General features: G+C 38.7%; 1 protein-coding gene and 1 pseudogene across 4 annotated transcripts in view; both read left to right on the top strand.

The window, feature by feature from the left end:
* Nucleotides 1-23,785, top strand: part of CLIC2 (chloride intracellular channel 2) — a 110,241-nt gene that overhangs the window by 70,714 nt on the left and 15,742 nt on the right. For 3 of the 4 annotated variants that reach the window (XM_054472007.2, XM_054472008.2, XM_054472006.2), the window contains exons 2-3: nucleotides 10,279-10,388; nucleotides 10,514-10,639. In XM_054472007.2, the coding sequence (XP_054327982.1) occupies nucleotides 10,279-10,388; nucleotides 10,514-10,639 (236 nt within the window). Of the gene's footprint in view, nucleotides 1-4,362; nucleotides 4,464-10,278; nucleotides 10,389-10,513; nucleotides 10,640-23,785 lie in introns of all 4 variants that reach the window. The other variant, XM_054472005.2, reaches the window with a different exon arrangement.
* Nucleotides 18,100-19,315, top strand: LOC129024797 (twinfilin-1-like; annotated as a pseudogene).

The following is a 23,785-nucleotide window of genomic DNA, read 5'->3' as shown; positions in this document are numbered from 1 at the left end:
ACCCAGATGCAAGATGTGAAGTCTAAGGAGATCATTTTGGAGTTTTAAGATCTGACTGCCCTGCTGGATTCCAGACTTGCATAGAGCCTTTATCCCCTTTGTTTTGGCCAATTTCTCCCATTTGGAATGACTTTATTTACCCAATGTCTGTACCCCCATTGTATCTAGGAAATAACTAACTTGCTTTTGATTTTACTGGTTCATAGATGGAAGGGACTTACATTGTCTCAGATGAGACTTTGGATTGTGGACTTTTGAGTAAATGCTAAAATGAGTTAAGACTTTGGGGGACTGTTGGGAAGGCATAATTGGTTTTGAAATGTGAAGACATGAGATTTAGGAGGGGCCAGGGGCAGAATGATATGGTTTGGCTGTGCCCCCACCCAAATTTCATCTTGAATTTTAACACCCATAATTCCCTCATGTTGTGGGAGGGACCCAGTGGGAGATAATTGCATCATGGGGACAGTTTCCCCCATACTGTTCTCATGGTAGTAAGTCTCATGAGATCTGATGGCTTTATAAGGGCCCCTTTCACTTGGCTCTCATTCTCTTCTCCTATCTGCTGCCATGTGAGATGTGCCTTTCCCCTTCTTCCATGATTATGAGGCCTTCCCAGCCACGTGGACCTGTGAGTCCATTAAACCTCTTTTTTTTTTTTTTTTTTTTTTGTAAATTGCTCAGTCTCATGTATGTCTTTATCAGCAGCATGGAAACAGAATAATACAAATATTTATCAGTGATATTGGCCTATAGTTTTCTTTTTTGATGTGTCTTTGGTTTTGGTATCATGGTAATACTGGCCTTGTAGAGCGATATTAGAAGTATTTTCTCCACCTCTAATTTTCAGAACAGTTTGAGTAGAATTGGTGTGAGTTCTTTATTTTTATTTGTTTATTTTTGAGACAGAGGCTCACTCGTGTTGCCCAGGCTGGAGTGCAGTGGCTCAATCTTAGCTCTCTGCTACCTTGACTTCCCAAGCTCAGGTGATCCTCCTACCTCAGTCTCCTGAATAGCTGGGACTACAGGCACGTGCCACCATGCCTAGATAATTGTTTATATTTTTAGTAGAGACAGAGGGTTTTTTTTACTTATATCTTATTGTACTGTCTATGTCTCAAAACGTTGTTGTAGTTATTATTTTTGATTGGTTCATCATTTAGTCTTTCTACTTGAGAGTAGTTTACAAACCACAGTTACAGTATTATAATATTCTGTGTTTTTCTGTGAGTTTTATACCTTCTGGTGATTACTTATTGGTCATTAACCTTATTTTTTTTTCTGATTGAAGTACTCCCTTTAGCATTTCTTGTAGGGTATATCTGGTGTTGATAAAAAGCTCTCAGCTTTCATTTGTCTGGGAAGATTTTTATTTCTCCATGTTTGAAGGATGTTTTTGCTGGATATACTATTCTAGGGTAAAAGTGTTTTTCTTTCAGCACCTTCTCTGTGTCATGCCACTCTCTCCTGGCCTGTAAGGTTGCCACTGAAAAGTCTGCTTCCAGACACATTGAAGTGCCATTGTATGTTATTAGTTTCTTTTCTCTTGCTGCTTTTAGGATCCTTTCTTTATCCTTGACCTTTGAGAGTTGGACTATTAAATGCCCTGAGATAGTCTTTTTTGGGTTAAATCTACTTGGTGTTCTGTGACATTCTCGTACTTGCATATCAATGTCTTTCTCTAGGTTTTGGAAGTTCTCTGTTAATATCCCTTGAATAAACTTTCTATCCTATCTCTTTCTCTACCTCCTCTTTAAGGCCAATAACTCTTAGATTTGCCCTTTTGAAGCTATTTTGTAGATTTCATAGGCATGCTTTATTCTTTCTTATGATTTTTTTTCTTTTTTCTCGTCTGTGTGTTTTAAAATAGCCTGCCTTCAAGCTCATTAATTCTTTCTTCTGCTTGATCAATTCTACTATTAAAAGACTTTGATGCATTTTTCGGTATGTCAATTACATTTTTCAACTCCAGAATTTCCGCTCGATTCTTTGTTTTTTTTCTTTTATTATTATACTTTAAGTTTTAGGGTACATGTGCACAATGTGCACGTTAGTTACATATGTATACATGTGCCATGTTGGTGTGCTGCACCCATTAACTCGTCATTTAGCATTAGGTATATCTCCTAATGCTATCCTTCCCCCCTCCCCCCACCCCACAACAGTCCCCAGAGTGTGATGTTCCCCTTCCTGTGTCCATGTGTTCTCATTGTTCAATTCCCACCTATGAGTGAGAATATGCGGTGTTTGGTTTTTTGTCCTTGCGATAGTTTACTGAGAATGATGATTTCCAATTTCATCCATGTCCCTACAAAGGACATAAACTCATCATTTTTTATGGCTGCATAGTATTCCATGGTGTATACGTGCCACATTTTCTGAATCCAGTCTATCATTGTTGGACATTTGGGTTGGTTCCAAGTCTTTGCCATTGTGAATAGTGCCACAATAAACATACATGTGCATGTGTCTTTATAACAGCATGATTTATAGTCCTTTGGGTATATACCCAGTAATGGGATGGCTGGGTCAAATGGTATTTCTAGTTCTAGATCCCTGAGGAATCGCCACACTGACTTCCACAAGGGTTGAACTAGTTTACAGTCCCACCAACAGTGTAAAAGTGTTCCTATTTCTCCACATCCTCTCCAGCACCTGTTGTTTCCTGACTTTTTAATGATTGCCATTCTAACTGGTGTGAGATGGTGTCTCATTGTGGATTTGATTTGCATTTCTCTGATGGCCAGTGATGGTGAGCAATTTTTCATGTGTTTTTTGGCTGCATAAATGTCTTCTTTTGAGAAGTGTCTGTTCATGTCCTTCGCCCACTTTTTGATGGGGTTGATTCTTTTAAGTTATTTCAATCTCTTTGTTAAGTTTATCTGATAGAATTCTCTGTGTTATCTTGATTTTTTTTTAGTTTCCTCAAAACAGTTATTTTGAATCTTTGTCTGAAATGTCACATATCTCTATTGCTCCAGGATTGGTCCCTAGTGCCTTATTTAGTTCATTTGGTGAGGTCATATTTTCCTGGATGGTCTTGATTCTTATGTATGTTTATCTACATCTGGGCATTAAAGAGTTAGGTATTTATTGTAATCTTCACAGTCTAGGCCTGTTTGTACCCATCCTTCTTGGGAAGTCTTTAATTTGGCTTTCCTGCTCCACCTCTCTTCTCTTTTGCCCAATTTATTTTAAGACAGAGTCTCACTCTGTTGCCCATGCTGGAGTACAGTGGCATGATCTTGGCTCACTGCAACCTCTGCCTCCAGGGTTCAAGCAATTCTCCTGCCTCAGCCTCCGAAGTAGCTGGGAATACAGGAGCCCACCACTATGCCCAGCTAATTTTTAGTAGAGATGGGGTTTCATCATGTTGCCCAGGCTGGTCTCGAACCCCTGACCTCAAGTGATCTGCCTGCCTCAGCCTCCCAAAGTGCTGAGATTACAGGCAACAGCCACCACATTCGGCATCTCTTGCCCATTTTTAAAGTTGGGTAGTTAGTTGTTGAGTTGTGTTCTTTATTTTTTTTTTATATGTTATGGATACAAGACTTTTTTTTTCTTAATAATTCTTTTGAAAAGCAGGAGATTTTAGTTTTGCTGTATCCCAGCTTATTGAATTTTTCTCTTCTCTCCCTCCTCTGAATTCCAGTCACATTGATCTTCTTTCAGTTCTTTATACATGCCATGCTCAAGCCTATTGCAAGACCTTTGCACATGTTATTCCCTGTTTAGAATGCCCTCTTCATGCCCATTCATCTAATTAGCTGTTACTTATCCTTTGAACTCAGTTTAAATGCTACTTCCTCAGAGAAGGCCCTCCCTGACAGACCCCACATAGATTTCTCTGAGTTTCTCTGTTATACACTCATAAAATGCACTTCTTTTCTTCAAATAATTTATCTCTGTTTAAAACTGAGAGTTAATTTGGGGGAATATTTTTATTTTAATGTCTGGTGTGTATATATATATATATGTATATGTCTGGTGTGTGTTACACACATAATTTGTTCAGTGAATATTCATTGGGCAAGTAAATGAATAAGTGAAGAATAGAGGGTCCACCAGTAAACTCAAGTGCATATAAAATTTCAAAGCAGAAAAGTGTTTTCAATCAGTAGAAAAAATGATGGTTGATAGTGTTTGGATAGTTCTCCTTGCCCAAATCTCATGTTAAATTTTAATCCCCAATTCTGGAGTTGGGGCATGGTGGGAAGTGTTTGGGTCATGAGGGCAAACCTCTCATGGCTTAGTGCTGCCCTCATGATAGTGAGTAAGTTCTCATGAGATCTGGTTGTTGTAAAGTGTGGCATCTCATCCCCCACTCTTTCTCTCTCTTGCTCCCGCTTTCGCCATGTGAAGTGTCTGCTCCCAGTTCAACTTCTGCTATGAGCAAAATTTCCCTGAGGCCTCCCCAGAAGCTGAGCAGATGCTGGTGCCATGTTTGTACAGCCTGCAGAACTGTGAGCCAATTAAACCTCTTTTCTTATAAATTTCCAGTCTCAAGTATTTCTTTAGAGTAATGCAAGAGTGACCTAATACAATGATGTATCAGGCTGTGTTTGCAATACTATAAAAAAAATCTGAGCTTGGGTAAATTATAAAGAAAAGAAGTTTAATTGACTTAGAGTTCTGCAGATATTACAAGAAGCATGGTGCTGGCATCTGATTCTGGTGAGGGCCTTAGGAAGCTTACAATCATGGTGGAAAGTGAAGAGGGAGCAGGTGTCTCACATGCTGAAAGTGGGAACAAGAGAGCAAGGGGGAGGTGCCACATACTTTCAACAACCAGATCTTGAGTGAACTAACTGAGCAGGAACAAACTTGTTACCAAGGTGATGGTGCCCACCCCCAGGATCCAATCACCTCCTACCAGGCCCCACCTCCAACATTGGAGATTACATTTCAGCATGAGATTTGGAGGGGACAAATATCCAAACCATATCAGATGGATTTATTTAATGAAAGGCATAAGACTATTAACTATTTGTAAAAATTTAAAAATACTAAAGAAGTCCTCATACACTTCTTACACCAAAACAGAATCCAAATAAATGAAACAAATGCAAAAATTAAACCATGATGGTACTAGAAGAAAACATGATAGAAAATCCTTATGGTAAATCAAAATATAAAAATAAAGTAAGGAAATATGTTTTTTGTAATCTCGATGTATATAAGCAGATCAGAAAAGCCAGACCACATAGAGAAAAAGCATGGTAGATCTCATGTAAATTTAAATTTTACATAATCCATGTTTTTAAAATTACATGTAACATATATCACAAAGAGTTAATGTCTTTAATATACAAATAATTTTTCCAAACAATAAGAAAAGGTCATTACCTTCATAAAAAAATTAAAAACTGGAGGGCAGCCAAGATGGCCGAATAGGAACAGCTCCAGTCTATAGCTCCCAGCGTGAGTGACGCAGAAGACGGCTGATTTCTGCATTTCCATCTGAGGTACTGGATTCATCTCACTAGGGAGTGCCAGACAGTGGGCGCAGGACAGTGGGTGCAGTGCACCGTGCGCGAGCTGAAGCAGGGCGAGGCATTGCCTCACTTGGGAAGCGCAAGGGGTCAGGGAGTTCCCTTTCCTAGTCAAAGAAAGGGGTGACAGACGGCACCTGGAAAATCGGGTCACTCCCACCCCAATACTGCACTTTTCCGATGGGCTTAAAAAACGGCGCACCAGGAGATTATATGCCGCAGCTGGCTCGGAGGGTCCTACGCCCACGGAGTCTCACTGATTGCTAGCACAGCAGTCTGAGATCAAACTGCAAGGCAGCAGCCAGTCTGGGGGAGGGGCGCCTGCCATTGCCCAGGCTTGAGTAGGTAAACAAAGCAGCCTGGAAGCTCGAACTGGGTGGAGCCCACCACAGCTCAAGGAGGCCTGCCTGCCTCTGTAGGCTCCACCTCTGGGGGCAGGGCACAGACAAACAAAAAGACAGCAGTAATCTCTGCAGACTTAAATGTCCCTGTCTGACAGCTTTGAAGAGAGCAGTGGTTCTCCCAGCATGCAGCTGGAGATCTGAGAATGGGCAGACTGCCTCCTCAAGTGGGTCCCTGACCCCTGACCCCCGAGCAGCCTAACTGGGAGGCACCCCCCCAGTAGGGGCCGACTGACACCTCACACGGCCAGGTACTCCTCTGAGACAAAACTTCCAGAGGAACAATCAGACAGCAGCATTCGTGGGTCACGAAAATCCACTGTTCTGCAGCCACCGCTCCTGTTACCCAGGCAAACAGGGTCTAGAGTGGACCTCTAGCAAACTCCAACACACCTGCAGCTGAGGGTCCTGTCTGTTAGAAGGAAAACTAACAAACAGAAAGGACATCCACACCAAAAACCCATCCGTAAAGCTCTCCTCAGCAAATGTAAAAGAACAGAAATTATAACAAACTGTCTCTCAGACCACAGTGCAATCAAACTAGAACTCAGGATTAAGAAACTCACTCAAAACCGCTCAACTACATGGAAACTGAACAACCTGCTCCTGAATGACTACTGGGTACATAACGAAATGAAGGCAGAAATAAAGATATTCTTTGAAACCAACGAGAACAAAGACACAACATAGCAGAATCTCTGGGACACAGTCAAAGCAGTGTGTAGAGGGAAATTTATAGCACTAAATGCCCACAAGAGAAAGCAGGAAAGATCCAAAATGGAAACCCTAACATCACAATTAAAAGAACTAGGAAAGCAAGAGCAAACACATTCAAAAGCTAGCAGAAGGAAAGAAATAACTAAAATCAGAGCAGAACTGAAGGAAATAGAGACACAAAAAACTCTTCAAAAAATTAATGAATCCAGGAGCTGGTTTTTTCAAAGGATCAACAAAATTGATAGACTGCTAGCAAGACTAATAAAGAAGAAAAGAGAGAAGAATCAAGTACACTCAATAAAAAATGATAAAGGGGATATCACCACCGATCCCACAGAAATACAAACTACCATCAGAGAATACTACAAACACCTCTATGCAAATAAACTAGAAAATCTAGAAGAAATGGATAAATTCCTTGACACATACACCCTCCCAAGACTAAACCAGGAAGAAGTTGAATCTCTGAATAGACCAATAACAGCATCTGAAATTGTGGCAATATCAATAGCTTACCAACCAAAAAAAGTCCAGGACCAGATGGATTCACAGCCGAATTCTACCAGAGGTACAAGGAGGAACTGGTACCATTCCTTCTGAAACTATTCCAATCAATAGAAAAAGAGGGAATCCCCCCTAACTCATTTTATGAGGCCAGCATCATCCTGATACCAAAGCCGGGCAGAGACACAACCAAAAAAGAGAATTTTAGACCAATATCCTTGATGAACATTGATGCAAAAATCCTCAATAAAATACTGGCAAACTGAATCTAGCAGCACATCAAAAAGCTTATCCACCATGATCAAGTGGGCTTCATCCCTGGGATGCAAGGCTGGTTCAATACACACAAATCAATAAATGTAATCCATCATATAAACAGAACCAAAGACAAAAACCACACGATTATCTCAATAGATGTAGAAAAGGCCTTTGACAAAATTCAACAAGGCTTCATGCTAAAAACTCTCAATAAATTAGGTATTGATGGGATGTATCTCAAAATAATAAGAGCTATCTATGACAAACCCACAGCCAATATCATACTGAATGGGCAAAAACTGGAAGCATTCCCTTTCAAAACTGGCACAAGACAGGGATGCCCTCTCTCACCACTCCTATTCAACATAGTGTTGGAAGTTCTGGCCAGGGCAATTAGGCAGGAGAAGGAAATAAAGGGTATTCAATTAGGAAAAGAGGAAGTCAAATTGTCCCTGTTTGCAGATGACATGATTGTATATCTAGAAAACCCCATTGTCTCAGCCCAAAATCTCCTTAAGCTGATAAGCAACTTCAGTAAAGTCTCAGGATACAAAATCAATGTACAAAAATCACAAGCATTCTTATACACCAATAGCAGACAAACAGAGAGCCAAATCATGAGTGAACTCTCATTCACAATTGCTTCAAAGAGAATAAAATACCTAGGAATCCAACTTACAAGGGATGTGAAGGACCTCTTCAAGGAGAACTATAAACCACTGCTCAAGGAAATAAAAGAGGATACAAACAAATGGAAGAACATTCCATGCTCATGGGTAGGAAGAATCAATATCGTGAAAATGGCCATACTGCCCAAGGTAATTTATAGATTCAATGCCATCCCCATCAAGCTACCAATGACTTTCTTCACAGAATTGGAAAAAACTACTTTAAAGTTCATATAGAACCAAAAAAGAGCCCACATCGCCAAGTCAATCCTAAGCCAAAAGAACAAAGCTGGAGGCATCACGCTACCTGACTTCAAACTATACTGCAAGTCTACAGTAACCAAAACAGCATGGTACTTGTAGCAAAACAGAAATATAGATCAATGGAACAGAACAGAGCCCTCAGAAATAATGCCACATATCTACAACTATCTGATCTTTGACAAACCTGAGAAAAAGAAGCAATGGGGAAAGGATTCCCTATTTAATAAATGGTGCTGGGAAAACTGGCTAGCCATATGTAGAAACCTGAAACTGGATCCCTTCCTTACACCTTATACAAAAATCAATTCAAGATGGATTAAAGACTTAAACGTTAGACCTAAAACCATAAAAACCCTAGAAGAAAACCTAGGCATTACCATTCAGGACATAGGCATGGGCAAGGACTTCATGTCTAAAACACCAAAAGCAATGGCAACAAAAGCCAAAATTGACAAATGGGATCTAATTAAACTCAAGAGCTTCTGCACAGCAAAAGAAACTACCATCAGAGTGAACAGGCAACCTACAAAATGGGAGAAAATTTTCGCAACCTACTCATCTGACAGAGGGCTAATATCCAGAATCTACAATGAACTCCAACAAATTTACAAGAAAAAAACAACCCCATCAAAAAGTGGGCGAAGGACATGAACAGACACTTCTCAAAAGAAGACATTTATGCAGCCAAATAACACATGAAAAAATGCTCACCATCACTGGCCAGAGAAATGCAAATCAAAACCACAATGAGATACCATCTCACACCAGTTAGAATGGCAATCATTAAAAAGTCAGGAAACAACAGGTGCTGGAGAGGATGTGGAGAAATAGGAACACTTTTACACTGTTGGTGGGACTGTAAACTAGTTCAACCCTTGTGGAAGTCAGTGTGGCGATTCCTCAGGGATCTAGAACTAGAAATACCATTTGACCCAGCCATCCCATTACTGGGCATATACCCAAAGGACTATAAATCATGCTGCTATAAAGACACATGCACATGTATGTTTATTGTGGCACTATTCACAATAGCAAAGACTTGGAACCAACCCAAATGTCTGGCAATGATAGACTGGATTCAGAAAATGTGGCACATATACACCATGGAATACTATGCAGCTATAAAAAATGATGAGTTTATGTCCTTTGTAGGGACATGGATGAAATTGGAAATCATCATTCTCAGTAAACTATCGCAAGGACAAAAAACCAAACACCGCATATTCTCACTCATAGGTGGGAATTGAACAATGAGAACACATGGACACAGGAAGGGGAACATCACACTCTGGGGACTGTTGTGGGGTGGGGGGAGGGGGGAGGGATAGCTTTAGGAGATATACCTAATGCTAAATGACGAGTTAATGGGTGCAGCACACCAGCATGGCACATGTATACATATGTAACTAACCTGCACATTGTGCACATGTACCCTAAAACTTAAAGTATAATAATAATAAAATAAAATAAATTAAAAACTGTCATGAACAAACAATTTGCAAAATACGGAAATGGTCAATGGCCATATGGAAAGGTACCTTTCAGAAACGCAATTTGGTAAGATCTATCAAAATGGGACATGTGCATACTTTTTACTGACCATTTTCATTTTAAAGATTAACCTTAAAGATATAATCTCAGAAGTGGAAGAAGCTATATGCCCAGAAATGTTTGTTTCTGAAGTACTTAGAGTAGTAAAAATTTTGGAATATCTTAAATGTCTATCAATAGGAAAATTATATAAATTCTGATAATATATAAAATGTATTATCATTATTATGTACCCATCACAGTTGGGACTTTACATTTAATGAAATTATTTGCTTCCCTATATCTCTCTGTCCATAGATGATGGAGTACATGAGATTAAGAATGTCCTTGTTTGTCTCTAGCAACTGGCTCATTTCCTAGTAGGAACTCAATACATACTTATTGAACAAACAAATAAACTGAGGTCTCTCTTTATCTTAATAGGCTGGAAGTGACGGAGAGAGTATTGGAAACTGTCCCTTTTGCCAACGCCTTTTCATGATCCTCTGGCTTAAAGGAGTTAAATTTAATGTGACAACTGTTGACATGACCAGGTAAGAGAAATCAGGACATGTTAAATTCTAGGAATTGAGATTGGTAGATACCAATAAAATATTGGTGTTTATTTAATGTATACTTTATCTGGAGACCTAACTCTGCTTATTTTTAATAATCATAGAAAGCCTGAAGAACTGAAGGACTTAGCCCCAGGTACCAATCCTCCGTTCCTGGTGTATAACAAGGAGTTGAAAACAGACTTCATTAAAATTGAGGAGTTTCTAGAACAAACCCTGGCTCCTCCAAGGTACACCATTTACAGGATACTATTTTGCTGAAGATAATCTATTTTACTGGCTTTTTATTGCAGATTTAGTATTCTTACCAATTTAAGTACTTTTGGATTTCTGGGCCTACATGTCAAATGACACACATGCATAAACATCCCCCTCCAACTTCAAATACAAAAAGATGATATGTGTAATATTTCAAATAATTTTTAAAAGCTGCATAACATACATAACACAAGAAGGTAAGTTCTCTGTGCTCTAGAAATAGAGTAGGAACATATAGTGAGATGGGAGTGGGATACTAACACTATGTAATGCATAAGTATCGGTCATGACTGGTCCTTAACACCACTGACGAAATGACAGAACATACCCAACACAAGGACTAGTGGCCAGGAAATAGAGACTTCCAGCAGTTAACCAGAGGCCAGAACTGTACTGCCTACACTTGAATGACAACCACACATCTCTGTCTACCCATCAGATCTCTGTCTACATCTAGGTCTAGAAACAAGAAGCATGCTGTATTAATTTTCTATTGCTGTGTAACAAATTACCACCAACTTAGTATCTTAAAACAACACCTATTTATTATCTCACAGCTTCCATTGGTCAGTTGTCTGGGCAAAGCCTGCTAAGGTCCTCTGCTCAGGGTATCAAAAAGTGGCATTCAAGGTGTTGATTGGGAACGCAGTTATCATATGGGGCCCAGGTGACTCTTCCGTCTTCATTCAAGTTTTTGACAGAATTCAGTTCCTTGCAGCTATATGGCTGAGGTCTTAGGTTATTGGGTAGCTGTTTGTTGGGGTTGGGTTGGCTGCCCCTCTGTATAGGCATTTCACAACATAGCTGATTGTTCTCTTCCTCTAAAACCTGCAGGAGAATGTCTCTCTGATGGTTCACCTTCTTTTTTTTTTTTTCGAGACATAGTCTCGCTCTGTCACCCAGGCTGGAGTGCAGTGGCGCGATCTCTGCTCGCTGCAAGCTCCGCCTCTCGGGTTCACACCATTCTCCTGCCTCAGCCTCCCGAGTAGCTGGGACTACAGATGCCCGCCACCAGGCTTAGCTAATTTTTTTTTTTTTTTTTTGTAATTTTAGTAGAGACGAGGTTTCACCATGTTAGCCAGGATGGTCTCAATCTCCTGACCTTGTGATCCACCGGCCTCGGCCTCCCAAAGTGCTGGGATTACAGGTGTGAGCCACTGCGCCCAGCCTGATGGTTCACTTTCTTTTAAATTTTTTTATCAGTACAAATTATGGGATACATAGGAAACTCTATTATGTATATGTAATGCATAGTGATAAAGTCAGGGTATCTACGGTGTCCATAACCCAACTACAATACATTTTTGTAACTATAGTCACCCTACTCTTCTATCAAACATTGAATTTATTCCTTCTATCTTATTTATGTGTGTACTTTTTAACACACTTCTCTTCATCTTCCCTTCTCCTCCCAATCACCCTCCCCAGTCTCTGTTATCTATCTTTCCATTCTCTATCTTCATGTGATCAACTTTTTTAATTCCCACATATAAGTGAGAACATGCTATTTTTATCTTTTTGTGCCTGGCTTATTTCACTTGACATAACAACTCCAGTTCCATCCATGTTGTTCCAAATGACAGGATTTCATTCTCTTTTATGGCTGAATACTATTTCATTGTGTATGTATACCACACTTTCTTTATCCATTTATCTGTTGACAGACACTTAAGTCGATTCCATACCTTGTCTATTGTGAATAATGCAATAATAAACATGAGAGTGCAGGTATCCCTTTGACATACTGATTTCTCGTGCTTTGGATGAACGCCAATTAGTGAGATTTTTGGATCTTATGGTAATGCTACTTTTGTTTTTTTCAGAAATCTCCATGCTGTTTTCCATAGTGGCTATATTTATATTCCCAAAAACAGTGTATAAGAGTTCCTTTTTCTCCACATCCTTGCCAATGTCTGTTAATTTTTTTTTGTCTTTTTAATAATAGCAATTCTGACTGAGGTGAGATGATATCTCATTTTGGTTTTGGTTTGCATTTCTCTGTTGATTAGTAAACTTGAGCATTTCTTTATGTACATTTTGGCCGTGCCGTTTGCCCGTATTTTATGAGATCTTTTTTTATTGTTGAGTTGTTTGATTTCCTTGTATATTCTGGATATTAGTCCCCTGTTGAATAGTTTGCAAATATTTCCTCTCATTCGAAAGGTTGTCTCTTCACTCATTTCTTTTGCTGTGCAGAAGCTTTTTAGTTTAATTGAGTCCTATTTGTCTATTTTTGTTTCTATTGCCTGTGCTTTTGACATCTCAATCATAAATTATTTGTCTAGACCAATGTCCAGAAGAGTTTTCCCTAGGTTTTCTCTTATTATTTTTATAGTTTTGAGTATTATGTTTAAGTCTTCAGTCCATTTTGAGTTGATTTTTGTATACAGTGAGAGATAAGGATCAAGTTTCATTCTTCTGCATATGGCTATGCAATTTTCCCAGTACCATTAATTGAAAAAGGTGTCCTTTCCCCAATGTTCTTGTGAACTTTGTCAAAGATCAGCTGGCAGTAAATATGTGAATTTATTTATAGGTTCTCTATTCTGACCATTGGTCTATGTGTCTATTTTTATACCAATAACATGCTGTTTTGGTTACTATAGCCTTGTAATATATTTCAAAGTCAGGTAATGTGATGCCTCCAGCTTTGTTCTTTTTGCTCAGAATTGCTTTGGCTATATGGAATCTTTTTTGGTTACATGTGAATTTTAGTGTTCTTTTTTTCTAATTCTGTGAAAGATGACATTGGTATTTTGACAGGGATTGCATTGAATCTGTAGGTTACTTTGGGAAAATCACAATTTTAATAATATTCATTCTTCTGATCCGTGAGCATGAGACGTTTTCCCATATATTTTTATCATTTTCAATTTCTTTCATTAGCATTTTGTGGTTTTCATTGTAAAGATCTTCCACCTCCTTGATTAAAATTATTCCTAGATATTTTAATTTTTAGCTATTGTAAATGGAATTGCCATCTTCATTTCTTTTGTGGGTAGATCATTATTGGTGTATAGAAATGCTGCATATTTTTTAGTGTTGATGTTTTCAACCTGGAACTTTACTGAATTTACTTATCAAATCTAAGAATTTTTTGGTGGAGTTTTTAGGTTTTACTAGATACAAGATCATGGCACCAGTAAAAAGGGACAATTTTACTTCCTTTTTTCCAATTTGGATGCCTTTTATTTCTTTCTCTTGCCTGATTGCCATACCTAGGACTTCCAATACTATGTTGAATAGGAGTGGTGAAAGTGGGCATCCTTGTTTTTCTTCCATTTCTTGGAGGAAAGGCTTTCAGTTTTTCCCTATTCAGCATGATATCAGCTGTGGGTTTATCATATATAGCCTTTATTATTTTGACATATTTTCCTTCTATGCCCCATTTGTTGAGAGGTTTTATTATGAAAGGGTGTTGAATTTTATCAAATGCTTTTTCTGTATCTATTGAGATGATGATATGTTTTTTGTCCTTTATTCTATGGATGTCATATATTGAGGTTATTGATTTGCACATGTTGAACCATTCTTGTATCACTGGTATAAATCCCACTTGATCATGGTGTATTATCTTTCTGATATGCTATTGGATTCAGTTTGCTAGTATTTTGTCGAGAGTTTTTGTATCTATGTTCATCAGAAATATTGGCCTGTACTTTTCTTCTATGTGTGTGTTCTTGTCTGGTTTTTGAATCAGGGTGGTGCTGGCCTCATAGAATGAGTTAAGGAGAGTTCTCTCCTCTTCCATTTTTTAGAATAGTTTCAGGAGAATTGGTATTAGTTCTTCTGGTAGAATTTGTCAGTGAATTTGTCCAGTCCTGTGCTTTTCTTCATTGGGAGACTTTTTATTACTGACTCAATCTTGCTACTCATTATTGGTCTGTTCATGTTTTCTATTTCTTCCCAATTCAGTCTCAGCACATTGTATGTTTCCTGGAACTTATCCATTTCCTCTAGGTTTATCAGTTTGTCAGCATACAGTTGTTCATAATGGTCTCTGGTGATCTTTTGTATTTCTTACATATATGACTTAATGTGTCCTTTTTCATTTCTAATTTGTTTGTTTGGGTCTTCTACTTTTTTGGTTAGTCTAGCTGGCAGTTTATCAATTTAACAAAAAACCAACTTTTTCATTCATGATACTTTGTATTTTTTAGTCTGTATTTCATTTAGTTCTGTTCTTTATTACTTCCTTTTTCTGCTAATTTGGTGTTTGGTTTGTTCTTGCTTTTCTAGCAGCTTCACATACATTATTAGATTGTTAATTTGTCATTTTCCTACTTTTTTGATGTAGGCATTTATTGCTATAAACTTGCCTCTTAGTGCTGCTTTTGCTGTATCCCACAGGTTTACGTATGTTTCAATTTTCATTTGTTTCAAGAATTTTTTTTCTTCTTAAATTCTTTATTGACCATTGTTGTTCAGGAGCATGTTGGTTAATTTTTATGTATTTATGCAGTTTCTAAAGTTCCTCTTGGTGTTTATTTATAGTTGATTTGATTTCATTGTGGCCTGAGAATATTCTTGGTATGATTTTCATTTTGTTAAATTTATTGAGACATTTTGTGGCGTAACATATGGTCCATCCTGGAGAATATTCCATGTGCTGATGAATGTATATTCTGTACTTGTTGGATAGAATGTTCTGTAAATGTCTGTTTGGTTCATTTGGTCTAAAGTCCAGTTTAAGTCTAATGTTTATTTGTTGATTTTCTGTCTAGATTATCTATCTAATGTTGACAGTGGGATGTTAAAGTTCCTTCCTATTATTACACTGCAGTCTGTCTCTACCTTTAGATCTAGTAATGTTTGCTTTATGAATCTGGATGCTCCAGTATTGGGTACATATATATTTAGGATTGTTATATCTTTTTTGCTGGGTTGATCTGTCATTATATAATGATAGTTTTAGTCCGTTTTTCACTTTTTTTTGATTTAATGTCTGTTTTATCTTATATGATTGTAGCTAATCCTGCTCACTTTTGGTTTCCGTTTGTGTGAAATATCTTTATCAACCCCTTTCAGTCTAATACGTGTCTTTACTAGTGAGGTGAATCTCTTGTAAGTACTATGCAGTTGGATTATGTTTTTTAAGTCGATTCATCCAGTGTATGTCTTTTAAGTGGAATATTTAATCTGTTTATGTTTACATGTGAAGACTTATTTCTGTCATTTTGTTATTTTTTTCTGGTTGTTTTGTATACTCTTTGTTTTTCTTCTTTCTCTCTTGTCATTTATCATTACAGTTTGGTGGTTTTGTGTAGTGGTAACATTTGAGTCCTTTATTTTCTTTATATCCAGGCAAGAAGGATGGCCACTATTCTCACATTGGGAGCAGTGTATAAGTGATTCAGCCTTTCCTTTCTTGTTGGACTCCTTACCCTTCAGACAAATTCCACATATAGCATTTGGAATGACCTTTTGCTTGTACCCAGGAACTGAGTTGGACAGTACAGAACGTTTGGGACCATCTTTTCTTGGAGTGGCAGCTTTGTCTTTTGATTTCTGTCTTCCCTGGAAAGAGTCCTCCTGGCTGTCAGGAGAGCTTTCCCCTTCAGATACCTTGCCAGAGGAGCTGTCCGAAGTGCCTTTATTTTTCCACTTCTCATCACCTCAACCATCTTCGCCGTCATCTGAATCACCGTCACTGTCTAGAGCAGGGAGCTCAGGATCCAGAGTGGCTTCGTACAGGAGGGCTGTGTTTAATGGCAGATACCACAGCTCATCTGGTGAGTACTTCTTATAATATTCCTGGAACTGTCCAGGGATGAGAGCCACTGGGTAAGAACTGACCTTTGTTCGCCCTGTTGGCAAAACTTCCTACTTCCCTTGAGGCACCTGGATAATGTGTCTGCAAGTCAAAACAAGCTCTTCTTTCTTCCATACGTTCCCGGTTTAAGTTGCTGCTTTTTTTGGCAGCTTATTTATTTATTTATTTATTTATTTATCTATTTTGAGACAGAATCTCGCTCTGTCGCCCAGGCTGGAGTGCAGTGGTGCGATCTCGGCTCACTGCAAGCTCCGCCTCCCGAGTTCACGCCATTCTCCTGCCTCAGTCTCCCGAGTAGCTGGGATTACAGGCGCCACCACCACGCCCGGCTAATTTTTTTGTATTTTTAGTAGAGACGGGGTTTCACCATGTTAGCCAGGATGGTCTCGATCTCCTGACCTCGTGATCCGCCCGCCTCGGCCTCCCAAAGTGCTGGGATTACAGGCAGCTTTCTTAATGTACTCAGGCACTTTACTGGCTTCAACTGTGTGAGTATTCTGTTGTTACATTTGGGAATACTCTTTGTAATGGTCTGTAATTCGTTGACGTTCTTTTTCTTGTAGAATAACAGAATACTCAGCATGTTTGGCTGGATATTCCTTTATCATTAAAACAATCACTTCATCACTGCTCAGTTAAACCTAGAGTGCACTGAGTTTCAGTAATGACATTTGGCTCTCTCAGGTAGAGTTTCTCCTTGTGAGACAAATCTCGTCCCTCCAAATCTGGATATTTCCTTTTAAAGGAGGTCACACTCAAATATTAACTGACTTGTTTTTGAAGCATATAGTATTCTCCTGTTTCATCAGGTGGCCATTTGTACTCTATCAAATTTTCTGCTGGATAGTAACTAAAGCCAAGATCTTGACTTGAAGTTTCACAACTCCTGGAACTATCTCCTGAGCCCATTCGCCTCTTTTTGGATGCCTGGGTCCTGTCATTTGAATTATCTTCAATTTCATCCTTGGAGGACTGCGCTCCGGGGGTGGCTGGGTCGCTGTCGCATGGCCGCGGGGACAGCGCAGCCCCGGCCAGGCCGCCGCCGCCTCCATCAGCCGGAGCGCCCTGCGCGGACGCCGCGGCTGTCGCCTCGCCTAGTCCCGCCGCTGCGCGGGCCCCACGCCGCCCCGGCCCAGCGCCCTCCGCCCGCCCCCTCCGCCTGGGACGGCGCCAGAGGCTGGGAGGGGGCTGGGCTGTCGGCGGGAATGGAGAAGGTCCCGCGGCGGCAGCAGCGCTCCTGACATCCGCCATCCGCCCGACCCCATATTTTTTTAAATATCTGTTTTATTCAGCATACCCTTTTCCCACATATCTGCAATACTAGGCATTAGCACTCTTTTTACATCTGTGCCGATATAACAGGTATAGTGACATCTTATTGATACTTAATTTGTATTTCCTTGAATAATAGATACATTTAAGCATCTTTACCTATGTTGTTTGATCATTTGGTTATGTTCTCCTGTGAATCATCTTGTCAAATCCGTCTGATTTTCTATTAGCTTCATACTGAATAGGCAAAAGCTGGAAGCATTCCCCTTTAAAAGAGGCACAAGACAAGGATGCCCTTCTTACCACTCTTACTTAAAATAGTATTGGAAGCTCTAGCCAGAGCAGTGAGGCAAGAGAAAGAAATAAAGGGCATCCAAATAGGAACATAGGAAGTCAAACTATCCCTGTTTTGCAGACGACATGACTCTATATCTAGAAAACCCCATACTCGGCTGCACTCAGCATCAGAGCCAGGAGCTAGTGGCCGCCGCCATGTCCCACCAGACCCGCATCCAAGCAAGTGAAGATGTTAAAGAGATCTTGCCAGAGCCAGAAATGGAAAGTACAGACTTCTGAAAATATCTATTGAAAATGATCAACTTATGATTGGATCATATAGTCAGCCTACAGATTCCTGGGATAAGGATTATGATTCCTTTGTTTTACCCCTGTTGGAGGACAAACAACTGTGCTATATATTATTCAGGTTAGATTCTCAGAATGCCCAGGGATATGAATGGATATTCATTGCATGGTTTCCAGATCATTCTCATGTCCGTCAAAAAAGGTTGTATGCAGCAACAAGAGCAACTCTGGAAAAGGAATCTGGAGGTGGCCACGATAAAGATGAAGTATTTGGAACAGTAAAGGAAGATGTATCATTACATGGATATAAAAAATGTTTGCTCTCACAATCTTCCCCTGCCCCACTGACTGCAGCTGAGGAAGAATTATGACATTATAATTCATATGACATTAAAATCAATGAGGTACAGACTGACGTGAGTGTGGACACTAAGCATCAAACACTACAAGAAGTAGCATTTCCTATTTCTCGAGAAGCCTTTCAGGCTTTGGAAAAAATGAATAACAGCTGAACTATGTGCAGTTGGAAATAAATATAAAAAAATGAAATTATAATTTTGGCCAACACAACAAATACAGAACTAAAAGATTTGCCAAAGAGGATTCCCAAGGATTCAGCTTGTTGCCATTTCTTTCTGTATAAATATTCCCATAAAGGAGACTATTTAGAGTCCATAGTTTTTATCTATTCAATGCCCGGATACACATGCAGTATAAGAGAACGGATGCTGTCTTCTAGCTGCAAGAGCCCTCTGCTAGAAATTGTAGAAAGACAACTATGGATGTTGTAATGGATGTTTAGAAAGATCGAGATAGACAGTGGGGATTAGTTGACTTCAGACTTCCTTTATGAAGAAGTACATCCCAAGCAGCATGCAGGAAAAAGAAGAATTCAAAGACTAATTAGGGGCCCAGTGGAAAATGAAGCTACTACTGATTAAAGTCATCACATTAAACATAGCAATACCAGTTTTTTAAAAGTCCAGCTTTTAATACAGGAGAACTGAAATCATTCCATGTTGATATAAAGTAGGGAAAAAATTGTACTTTTTGGAAAATAGCACTTGTCACTTCTATGTATTTTTTAAATTAATGTTACAGAAGAGTCATGACTTCTATTTTTGACTTAAAGCTAGAAAAGGGTTCAACATAATGTTTAATTTTGTAACACTGTTTTCATAGTGCTGATTCTACACTTTCACATACTTCTTAAAATTTTATACAGTTTGGCCAGTTCTAGAAAGTCTGATGTCTCGAAGGATAAACTTACTACTTTCTTGTAGGACAGAAAGACCTTAAAATATTCTTATTACTTAATGAATATGTTAAAGACCAGGCTAGAGTATTTTCTAAGCTGGAAACTTAGTGTGCCTCGGAAAAGGCCAGAAGTTGCTTATTCTGAGTAGCTGTGCTAACTCTGTCAGACTATAGGATCATGTCTGCAACTTTTAGAAATAGTGCTTTATATTGCAGCAGTCTTTTATATTTGACTTTTTTTTAAATAGCATTAAAATTGCAGATCAGCTCACTCTGAAACTTTAAGGGTACCAGATATTTTCTATACTGCAGGATTTCTGATGACATTGAAAGACTTTAAACAGCCTTAGTAAATTATCTAAGGCTCTGTGAAGCCAAACATTTATGTTCAGATTGAAATTTAAATTAATATCATTCAAAAGGAAATAAAAAATGTTGAAAGAGTTTTAAAAATCAGGATTGACTTTTTTCTCCAAAAACCATACATTTATAGGCAAATTGTGTTCTTTGTCACTTCTGAACAAATATTCAGATTTAAAATTACTTTAAAGTCCTAGTACTTAACAGGCTAACACAGATAAACACCTTAATAATCTCCTTTCAATTAATATTGTATTTCAAACCACATTTAACTGTCTTCTAATGCTTTGCATTTTCAGTTACAGCCTAGAGAGATTTTGAGCCTCATATTTCTTTGATACTTGAAATAGAGGAAACTAGAACACTTCATGTTTAGTCTGTTAAACCTGCTACAAAAACCATAACTTTGAGGCATTTTCTAAATTAGCTGTGGGGATCCAGGATTTGTAATTTATTGATCTAAACTTTATGCTGTGTAAATCAGTTATCAGAAATGCACATTTCATAGGGTGAAGCACTTCTTTTTTTTTTTTTTTTTTTTTTGAGACTGAGTTTCGCTCTTGTTGCCCAGGCTGCAGAGCAATGGCACGATCTCCGCTCACTGCAACCTCTGCCTCCCGGGTTCAAGTGATTCTCATGCCTCAGCCTCCCAAGTAGCTGGTATTACAGGCATGTGCCACCATGCCTGGCTAATTTTGTATTTTTAGTCGAGACGGGGTTTCTCCATGTTGGTGAGGCTGGTTGTGAACTCCCGACCTCAGGTGACCCGCCTGCCTTGCCCTCCCAAAGTGCTGGGATTACAGGTGTGAGCCACTGCGCCTGTCCAAAGCACTCATTTCTGAACCTTATTATCTAAGGTAATATATGTACCTTTCAGAAATTTGTGTTCAAGTAAGTAAAGCATATTAGAATAATTATGGGTTGACAGATTTTTTTATATAGAATTTAGAGTATTTGTGTGGGGTTTTGTTTGTTTACAAATAATCAGACTATAGTATTTAAACATGCAAAATAATTGACAATAATGTTGCACTTGTTTATTAAAGATATAAGTTGTTCCATGGGAGCACGCATAGACAGACATACATACACCCAAATTATTGCATTAAGAATCCTGGAGCTGTGTTGCAGACCATAGCTGAAGCAGTTATTTTCAGTCAGGAAGACTACCTGTCATGAAGGTATAAAATAATTTAGAAGTGAATGTTTTTCTGTACCATCTATGTGCAATTATACTCTAAATTCCACTACACTACATTAAAGTAAATGGACATTCCAAAATATAGGTGTGATTATAGTCTTAAACTAATTATTATTAAACCTATGATTGCTGAAAATCAGTGATGCATTTGTTATAGAGTATAACTCATCATTTACAGTATGTTTTAGGTGGCATTATCATACCTAGACAATGAATAACATATTCCCAATAAATGTATATAGCAGTGAAGAATTACATGCCTTCTGGTGGACATTTTATAAGTGCATTTTATATCACAATAAAATTTTTTTCTCAAAGAAAACCCCATACTCTCAACCCAACAGGTCCTTCAGCTGATAAACAACTTTGGCAAAGTTTCAGGCTGCAAAATCAATGTACAAAAATCACTTGCATTTCTATACATCAACAACAGCCAAGCTGAGAGCCCAATTGGGAAGGCAATCCCATTCACAATTGCCACACACAAAAAAATAAAATACCTGGGAATACAGCTAACTCAGGAGGTGAAGGATATCTACAATGAGAATTACAAAACACTGCTCAAAGAAATAAGAGAAGACACAAACAAATGGAAAAATATCCCATGCTCATGGATAGGAAGAATCAATATCAACAAAATGACCATACTGCCCAAAGCAATCTAAAGATTCAGTGTTATTTCTAACAAACTAACAATGACATTCTTCACAGAACTAGAAAAAACTATTTTAAAATTCTTATGAAACCAAAAAAGAGCCCGAATAGCCAAGGCAATTCTAAGCAAAAATAACAAAGCTGGGTGTATCACATTAGCCAACTTCGAACTATACTGCAAGGCTACAGTAAGCAAAACACAGCATGGTACTGATACAACACCTGTAATCCCTGCACTTTTGGAGGCCGAGGCAGGTGGATCACCTGAGGTCAGCTGTTCCAGATCAGCCTGGCCAACATGGTGAAACCCCGTCTCTACTAAAAATACAAAAGTTAGCCAGGCTTGATGGCACACGCCTGTAATCCCACCTACTCAGGAGACCAAGGCAGGAGAATTGCTTGAACCTCAGAGATGGAGGTTGCAGTGAGCCAAGATCACGTCATTGCACTCCAGCCTGGGCAACAGAGTGAAACTCCGTCTCAAAAGAAAAAAAGAAAGAAAGAAAGAAAGAAAAAAATAGGCACATAGACCAATGGGACATAATAGCCCAGTAATAAGGCTGCACACCTACAACCATGTGATTTTTGACAAAGCTGACAAAAACAAGCAATGGGGAAAGCACTCCTTATTCAATAAATGGTGCTGGGCTGGCTAGCCCTATGCAGATGATTGAAGCTGGACCCGTTCCTTACACCATATACAAAAATCAAGATGGATTAAAGACTTAAGTGTAAAACCCAAAACTACAAAAACCCAGAAGACAACCTAGGCAATGCCATCCTGGACATAGGAACAGGCAAAGATTTCATGACAAAGATGTCAAAAGCAATTGCAACAAAAGCAAAAACTGACAAATGGGATTTAATTAAATGAAAGAGCTTCTACACAGCAAAAGAAACAATCAACAGAGTAAACAGACAACCTACAGAATGGAAGAAAATTTTTACAAACTGTGCATCTAACAAAGGTCTAATATCCAGTGTCTATAAGGAGCTTAAATAAATTTACAAGAAAAAAATCACATTCAAATGTGGGCAAAGGACATGAACAGATGAACAGACATACATGGGGCAAATAAGCATATGAAAAAAAGCTCATTACTGATCACTGGAGAAATGCAAATCAAAACCACAATGAGATACCATCTCACACAAGTCAGAATGGCTAAAAATAAAAATAAAAAGTCAAGAAATAGCAGATGCCGGGAAAGTTGTGGAGAAAAGCAAACACTATACACTGTTCATGAGAGTGTAAACTAGTTCAGCCATTGTGGAAGACAGTGTAGTGATTCTTCAAAGAGCTAACAGCAGAACTACCATTTGACCCAGCAATCCCATTACTGGATATATACCCAGAGGAATATAAATCATTCTACTATAAAGACATGTGCACTATTGCAGCACTATTCACAATAACAGTTCATTGCAGCACTATTCACAATAACAAAGACATGGAATCAACCCAAATGCCCATCAATGACAGACTGAATAAAGAAAAGGTGGTACATATATACCATGGAATAGTATGCAGCCATAAAAAAGAGTGAGATCGTGTCTTTTGCAGGAACGTGGATGGAGCTACAGGCTATTATTCTTAGCAAACTAACACAGGAACAGAAATCCAAATACTACATGTTCGCACATATAAGCGGGAGCTAAATGATGAGAACTCATGAACACAAAGAAGGGAACAATACACACTGGGGTGTTCTTGAGGGTGGAGGGTTGGAGGAGGGAAAGGAGCAGAAAAGATAACAACTGGGTACTGAGCTTAATACCTTGGTGATGAAATAATCTATACAACAAATTCCCATGACATGAGTTCACCTATGTAACAAACCTTCACATGTATCCAAAATCTAAAATAAATTTTTTTAATGAAACAAATATGGTTTTTGGGGGGCCTCTTGTTTCGGCTTTGGAGCCCCCCTCCCTCTGTCTCAGTACGGGGGAGTTTCTTCCTTCTGTCTTCTCCCTTCCTTCTTGCCTATTAAACTCTCTGCTCCTTAAAACCAA

This window comes from Pongo pygmaeus, chromosome X, assembly GCF_028885625.2.
Source record: "Pongo pygmaeus isolate AG05252 chromosome X, NHGRI_mPonPyg2-v2.0_pri, whole genome shotgun sequence".
NCBI classification, from domain to species: Eukaryota; Metazoa; Chordata; class Mammalia; order Primates; family Hominidae; genus Pongo; species Pongo pygmaeus.
This window is presented reverse-complemented; position numbering and strand designations above follow the sequence as displayed.